The sequence below is a fragment of the Primulina tabacum genome, chromosome 3, assembly GCF_025594145.1.
Source record: "Primulina tabacum isolate GXHZ01 chromosome 3, ASM2559414v2, whole genome shotgun sequence".
Lineage (NCBI taxonomy): Eukaryota > Viridiplantae > Streptophyta > Magnoliopsida > Lamiales > Gesneriaceae > Primulina > Primulina tabacum.
In genome coordinates this window covers 9,971,982-9,979,904 of record NC_134552.1, presented here as the reverse complement: position 1 = coordinate 9,979,904, position 7,923 = coordinate 9,971,982, and the positions used below count along the sequence as shown (strand labels likewise).

Here is a 7,923-nt window from a genome sequence, read left to right as displayed (position 1 = left end):
ATCAAGCGTGGCGTGTTTCAAAAAAAAAAAAATTAAAGAATAAAATAATTTTTGTTTTATTTTAAAACAAAGTTATTAATTTTTGAAATTGAATTATAAAAGAGAAAATAAAATGTGGTATTTATAATTGAATTGTCAGAAAATATTATGAGAATTACAAAAAAATTTCTTATCATAATATATTTAAACAAATTTAAAATATTAATATATTTATTTTCAAAAGCGTTATTATTACGTGGTAAAATAATTAGCCTGAAATACTAATAATTTATGATAAACGATATTTGAGCACTGAAATTAATTTCACCGGTCAACAATAGTCAGACTCCCTCCTTTCCCAGAACAGAACAGAGAGACAGGGTTGGGGAGCTTAGCTAGGTAGCCACACGAGGAAGAAAGAGATAGACACGTTCCTACAACAAATGCATCTTACAACAAATGCATAAAACTCTCTTAGTATTTTATTAATATTTACGAATAAGCCACCTTAAAAAAGGGAGGAAAGGTGAGAACTTTGAGTGGAAAGAGACAGAGAGAGGGCAAGAAAAAGTGGGGCATGGGAACGAGAGAGAGATTAGCGAAAAAAGAGGTGAAATCTTGAATTTGCACTAGGGATTTTGAGAAGAAAGTGAAATATACACATATATACGCGATAGATACAGAGAGAGTGAGGGATCGTGTGTCTGTGTGTCTCTGGGAGGTGTAGTGTGAAAAAGGGGGCATTTAAAAAGTGAAGTTGCAGCATTTGGTCTGTGCTATCCTCAACATCCTCTACTTTTCCAAAGCTCCTCTTGTCTCCCCTTCCTTATAATCCCCCCCCCCCCCCCCCCCCCCTCCTCCGTCTGCTGTTTCCCCCCTTTTCTCCGGCATTTTTCGCCGTCGACGGCCGTCGTTGACCAGTTTTCCCTCTTTCCACGGAAAGACGACCTTTTTCCGTTTACACCTTTTTTTTGCCGGGGAGAGTCTTTCTGTTCCGTACTACGAATTGAAGGATACAAGAAAGGTTTTTGCCTTTTTGATCCAGCTCCAAGAGTTGGAATATATTTTTTCTGCCTTTTCCGTTTAGTTGGAGAGAATACAGTTATTCATTACGAGATTATTATCCGGCTACATGAGACGCCGGTGAGGCAATCCGTCCATTTGTTTGAGGTGGGAAAAAGGGGTGTAATTTCTGGAGGCGGGAGACTAAGGGAAAAAATATGAAGATGCCAGCGGCCGCCGGAAGTCAGTCGGTTAACGCCAACTCCTCCAATGATGGTCACTCTCTTGCGCCTATTTCTTGCCATTTGTGCACATCTCCAACTCATTTTCCTATGCATTTTCTTGATGAAAAGAAGCTGTACATTATAGACGACCATTGTAAATTGTAAACATCGTAGATCATAACGAACAAATTAAGCGAGGCCTTTGCTTTATCCATTCAATTTTGTGGGATTAAGTTATTCTCATCAAAGAATTTAATTCAACTTTACTTTGGGAGCGACTTGATTTTTATCGAACACATTTAGTTCAAGATTTGTTTTTTTGCTTCTTCTTTGAAAAAAAAAGTAAATTTGTGGCACTTGTGGAAGCAGGCGAGAAGAAGAGCATAAATCCAGAGCTATGGCAAGCGTGCGCCGGCCCTCTGGTGAACTTGCCGGCAGCTGGGACCCACGTCGTCTACTTTCCTCAAGGTCACAGTGAACAGGTTAATATAATTCTGTTCTTGTAAAATTTTAACTGATGGCGCCATCCCCACCCCACCTTCTCTATCAGTTGCTGACTTGTATAATTTGCTCGCATGCAAGGATGCCATGATTGATGGCTTCACTCTTCATTATTATTTTATTAACATGTTATATTTATATTGTAGTTGCGTGTACTATTCTTCTGTTTAATAATCTATTAGGTGTACTGTGGAATCTCCTCGCTATTGTGAGCTGTAGTTTAGAATAATAAATCGTGGAACAAGATGCTGGGATTTGAATTGGGTGTAGGTTGAGGTTGAAAAGGGTAGGAGGCAGTTAATAGATAAAGGAAAAGGGACAATACAGAGTGGACCTTGCTAACATGCGCAGATGTGCTGGGTGGGTTGGTGGTGGGAGGGGATTTTTCTTACCCCTCTCTTTTTTGGTGTGAACATTGTTGCCTCTAAAAAAAAGGATCATTAATGTCTTAAAAATTACACTTCTCACCGTGCAGCAAATATTTGTTGTATTGGGCATGAAGTTTATAGGTTGTATTGGGTATATTTACTCTCCAAGATTTGCTCATTCTTTTTGATCAGCAGTGTTGGATACTGAACATGACTACAATATAATACGGGCACAAACCACACATAGAATGTTAGGAAATGACTCCGCTAGAAACTTTTGCTTAAAGTGGAGGAAATTTATGGGGAACCGTTACTTAATTTGACATGCTATGTACTATATTGAGGTAAAGATCTTGGATCCTAAGATTTTTATGGAATGAATGTTGAAAATTTATCTTTTTCTGAAAGAGAAATTTGAAGTGGCATTCTTCAAAGATTTGAAGTTGTATCATATTGGTTCCACAAGATCTCTCATGGAAACTGATTTTTTTTTTCAATTTTTTTAATGCTGATAAAAAGAATATTTCGCCTTCAGGTTGCCGCATCCATGAAAAAGGACATGGATGCACAAATCCCAAACTACCCACATCTTCCGTCCAAACTGTTATGCCTCCTTCACAGCGTCACTTTGCATGTATGCTCGTCTCTTCTTATAGCTTCTATTTATCCATTAGATCACAATTGTGTAGGATATAATAATTTTAATTATTGTTTGAACTCTTTTAGGCTGATCCAGAAACGGATGAAGTTTATGCCCAAATGACACTTCAACCAGTATCTTCGGTAACCTTCTGCCTCGGTTGAATAAAATGTAGCTTAGATTTATTGCTTTGTGCAATTGATGCCGCAATTTTATGTTCTAATGACCAACATTTTGGACATTGTATCTTGCAGTTTGATAGAGAAGGTTTATTGAGATCAGATCTGTCGACGAAAGCAAATAAACCCCTAACGGATTTTTTTTGTAAAACGTTGACGGCAAGTGATACAAGCACTCACGGAGGTTTTTCTGTTCCTCGTCGTGCTGCAGAAAAGATTTTTCCTCGTCTTGTAAGTATAATAAATCCTTGGTATTTTTGAGATTGATTCTTGAATTATTCCTCACTTGGTAAGGTACTTTTCTTGTTTTAGGACTTCACAATGCAACCACCAGCACAAGAACTTGTGGCTCGGGACTTGCATGATAATGTTTGGACATTTCGCCATATTTACCGGGGTAAGTTCACTTGGAAAAGGGGTGGATCAAGTGAGGGGGCATGGTGCCAGAGGCTCCTAAACAGAAATAGGAAAATAATAAAAATTATTTGTCTAATTTTTAATGCATTCAAAATTTGACCCCTAGTTCTATTGAGGCCATCTCTCCCTAGAATTCCTAGATCTGCCCTTATTTGGAAACTATCATGTGGCTTTAGGCCCCTCTTTGTGTTTGTCTTTGTGTATTTGTTTGTTTAAAATAAATTAGTAATCTTACACACGCTCTGCATGTATGTAAAATGTTTTTCAGTTTGTAAGCACCATATCATCGACTCTTTATTAAGTTGTAATAAAGCTAAAATTTCTGTAGTGGGATCGTGTCTATGGGGTGATTTTTGGAGCAATATCTCAAGATGGATATTTCTGTACTCGCCTTTCATTTCATTTTTTAAAGTCAAGTATTGAGATTGATTTTAGGAATATACATTTCGGAGGCTCGAGTAAAAATTGTATAGTTGCTTCTTGGGAGAGATGGAAAGAAGAGATTGGTGATTGTTTCTATTTGACGTTGCAATATAGGACAACCAAAGCGACATTTGCTTACGACCGGATGGAGCCTTTTCGTTAGTGGGAAGAGGCTATTTGCTGGTGACTCCGTTTTATTTATTAGGTAACGTTGCAAGTTTCATCACCATTTTTTCTTTACCTTTGGTAAATTCTAAAACATTAAATTGTCAAATCAACTATCTTGTGGAGTGATAAGCATGGTTACGAACAGGGACGAAAAGCAGCAGCTGCTTCTGGGCACCAGACGAGCTAACAGGCAACCGACAAACTTATCATCATCTGTGTTGTCAAGTGATAGTATGCATATCGGAATTCTAGCAGCAGCTGCCCATGCTGCTGCAAACAACAGTCCGTTCACAGTTTTTTACAATCCAAGGTCATCAATGGATCCTTATTATTGCTATGTTGTATCTTGAAACTGGCCCTGCTTTGTGAAAATATGAAGCTGTAGCTGATGTTGCTTACTTTATCTCCAAACTTTGGCAGAGCTAGCCCGTCAGAATTTGTCATCCCTTTAGCCAAGTATTACAAATCAGTTTGCAGCAACCAAATATCTCTTGGCATGCGCTTCCGCATGATATTTGAAACTGAAGAATCAGGAACAAGAAGGTAGCGGCAACAAATTTTCTTGGTTACATTTGCATGACATCTGATTATTTAAGAAATGCCATCTCCGTGATTTGGCGCCAGTGAAATTGATTCTCAAAACTTCTAATATTTTGCAGATATATGGGTACAATCACGGGTATTAGTGACCTGGATCCAGTCAGGTGGAAAAACTCTCAATGGCGTAACTTACAGGTTAACTCCTACAGCAATATTCCTTTACAAATTAAGTAGTTTGATTCTATCTTTAAAATTTTCCCATGTTTTATGTGGATGCACATTGGATTATCAGTTTACTTTCCATGAGCAGGTTGGCTGGGATGAGTCAACTGCAGGGGAAAGGCGCAATCGTGTGTCTATTTGGGAGATTGAACCTGTAACTGCTCCATTTTTTATATGCCCTACCCCACCGTTCTTCCGTTCAAAGCGCCCAAGGCAACCAGGAATGCCAGGTAAAATGAGACTGGAAATTATATTGGTTCTTAACTCTTTAATGCATTTGCTTACATTTAAGAATCTGATGTTATTTCAACCTGGGGACAAGGCTTGAGAAACCAACTACTCTACCACTGAGTTAATTTGCTGTGATTATATATGTTTGCAGTTTTCCTTCTGTTACTTTTCACTTCAAGTTCCTGACTTGTCGGATTTTGCTTCTTTCATGTCAAATCGAATAAAATTTCAACTTCTCTGTGATATAAGAATTTTTTCTCTGTGCAGATGACGATTCTTCAGATCTAGATGACATATTCAGACGGACGATGCCATGGCTTAGTGATGACTTTGGTATGAAAGATCCCCAAGCTCTCCCAGGTCTGAGCTTAGTTCAGTGGATGAACATGCAGCAGAATTCTTCACTATCTAATTCCATTCAACCAAATTATATGAATTCACTATCCAGTTCTGTCGTACAAAACCTTGCTGGTACGGATATATCATGCCTAACAGGTGTTCCCACGAATCAAATTTCTCAGCCAAATAACATACAGTTTAGTACCTCGAGACCAACCCAATCCGTACAACAGCTAGACCAGCTTCACAAGCTGCCAATCCCGTCCTCCGCATTGAACCCTTTAGGTTCGATTATTCAGCCCCAGTCACAGTTGGCAGACGTTTCACAGTCCCAGAGACAAAACATGATCAGTCAAGCTTTACCTACAAACCAAGTTCAGCCTCAAATTTTGCAGTCACAGAGTCCTGTCCAAGTGCCACATGTGCTGCAGCAGCAGCAATCTCTTCTTAATCACCAGCTTCAAATAAATCTTTCTCAAAACCCAACTCAGATGCAGCAGCAGCAGCTGATTATGAGTCACACACAGCAGCCAAATTTGGTGGCCACTCAGCCTATGGATCATGTGAGCCAACCATTGAATACATCAGAGAATCAAATACAGCTTCAACTTCTACAGAGGCTTCATCAGCAACAACAATCACTGTTAGCACAGCAATCTGTGATGCAACTGCCTTCTCAAATTGCACAGTTGCAAGATAAGCATAAACAGCTATTCGACATACCTAGGTCGATGCCGACAGGCCAAATGTTAGAGGTGTCTCAAGCTACACCCAACGTACCTCAGTCACATGTTACTCAACAGATGGTGGGAAGTAATAGCCAATCCAATCTTAGGTTTGGCGTCCAACCACCTCAGCAACCAAAGCTTTTGTCGCAACAACAGTCAGGAATACTATCAGAGGTTTCCGGGCATGTCGGGATTTCTTTAAACCCAATGAACAATCAGCTTTCGTCCGGTAGCAGCAATATGTTGACTGTTGCCGCTGGTGCTGGCCAATCTGCAGTTACTGAGGAAATTCCATCTTGTTCTACTTCACCATCCACAAACAACTGTCAGAATGCTGCTCACTCCATCATGAATGGCAGAAACCACCGTTCGATGATGGGGGATGAGATTGCACAGTCTTCTGCCACACTGTTTAATATAAGTGGTCTTGATACTGTGTCATCTAATGGAAACTTACTTAAAGATTTACATCCAAAATCTGATGTTAAGCCGTCGTTGAATGTTCCTAAAAGTCAAAGTCATGGATTATTTGCGTCACAGGCATATATCAATGCTGCTGGTACGCAGGTGGATTATTTGGATAGTTCATCATCAGCAACGTCTGTTCTTTCTCAGAATGATGTCCAGCTACATCAAAACAGCAATGCCATGTGTTTCAATACTCAGTCTATGTTGTTTAGAGATGCAAGCCATGATGGGGAAGTTCAGGATGATCCAAGGAACAATGTTCCGTTTGGTAGTAACATTGATAGTCAGCTAGAGATGCCTATGATGTCTGATACATTGATAACGAAGGACATGGTGGGATCTGGAAAAGATTTCTCGACTAATTTGTCATCTGGCGGAGGCATGCTTTCTGTCTATGAGAATCCTAAAGAATCTCAACCGGAACTTTCATCATCAATGGTTTCCCAGTCATTTGGAGTTCCTGATATCGCATTCAATTCAATAGATTCAACAATAAATGAAGGTAGTTTCATGAATAGAGGCGCCTGGGCCCCACCGCAGATACCAAGGATGAGGACGTATACAAAGGTTGGTGTTTTACTATTGATGTAGCCCATCTATATTACCACCAAAAAAAAAAAAAACAATTCTCAAGTACAAGTTTGTACTAAGTTTTTGTCTGGTTCACAAGTAAGTTGGAAAATTATTTCTTGAAAGGTTTACAAACGCGGAGCTGTTGGAAGATCAATTGATATTATGCGTTACTCGGGTTATGATGATCTTAAACAAGATCTGGCTCGTCGATTTGGTATAGAGGGACAACTCGAGGACCGACAGAGAATAGGCTGGAAACTTGTCTATATGGATCATGAGAACGACGTCTTACTAGTAGGAGACGACCCATGGGAGTAAGTTTTTATCACTTCTCGTCTTTTGCGTTATCAATATGCATTTTTTGTACCTCTAAATACCAGTTTCCGTTCAGAGAATTCGTGAACTGCGTGCGTTGCATCAAGATTCTTTCACCTCAAGAAGTCCAGCAAATGAGTTTGGATGGAGATTTTGGGAACAATGTCCTCAATCAAGCTTGTAGCAGCTCCGATAACGTGTAAACTAGCTGGATATTGGTAATACTCTGTAATTATTTCTTGTTCCACTATGGAAGCTTATCAATGGCAGATAGTCAAAATTTCATCACCCAAAATCTGCCATTTCCTTATTTTAAAAAAGATCAATACAACAAATAGAGCAGCCACTACACGGTCGACAGGTGCTGAAATGATCACATGGCTGGCAGAAAATCCTTGATTTCGGCTTGAATCTGTTATGTGGTTTTAGAACAAGTCTAGAAGTCTAGAGCGAGCATACAACTTTTAGAAATATTGCTCATTAGGATAATTTTTGTTCTTTTTGTTTTGGGGCTGTTTTGCCTCTGTATCTCACCTGTAAAAACCTGTACTGTAGAGACGAGCTTGAAATCTGTATGCTTGGTATATATAGTTTTGTTATGATGTC

At 39.3% G+C, this 7,923-nt stretch overlaps 1 protein-coding gene across 1 annotated transcript; it reads left to right on the top strand.

Moving 5' to 3' along the window:
- Positions 1–341: 341 nt before the first annotated feature.
- On the top strand, positions 342–7,923 carry LOC142540107 (auxin response factor 5-like). The gene is made up of 14 exons (XM_075646013.1): positions 342–1,257; positions 1,575–1,687; positions 2,610–2,708; positions 2,801–2,857; positions 2,969–3,124; positions 3,206–3,290; positions 3,848–3,938; positions 4,047–4,211; positions 4,322–4,444; positions 4,561–4,636; positions 4,752–4,893; positions 5,162–6,996; positions 7,126–7,316; positions 7,394–7,923. Exons 1-14 carry the CDS (start codon positions 1,200–1,202, stop codon positions 7,518–7,520), a joined length of 3,318 nt encoding a protein of 1,105 aa, XP_075502128.1. The 5' UTR covers positions 342–1,199; the 3' UTR covers positions 7,521–7,923.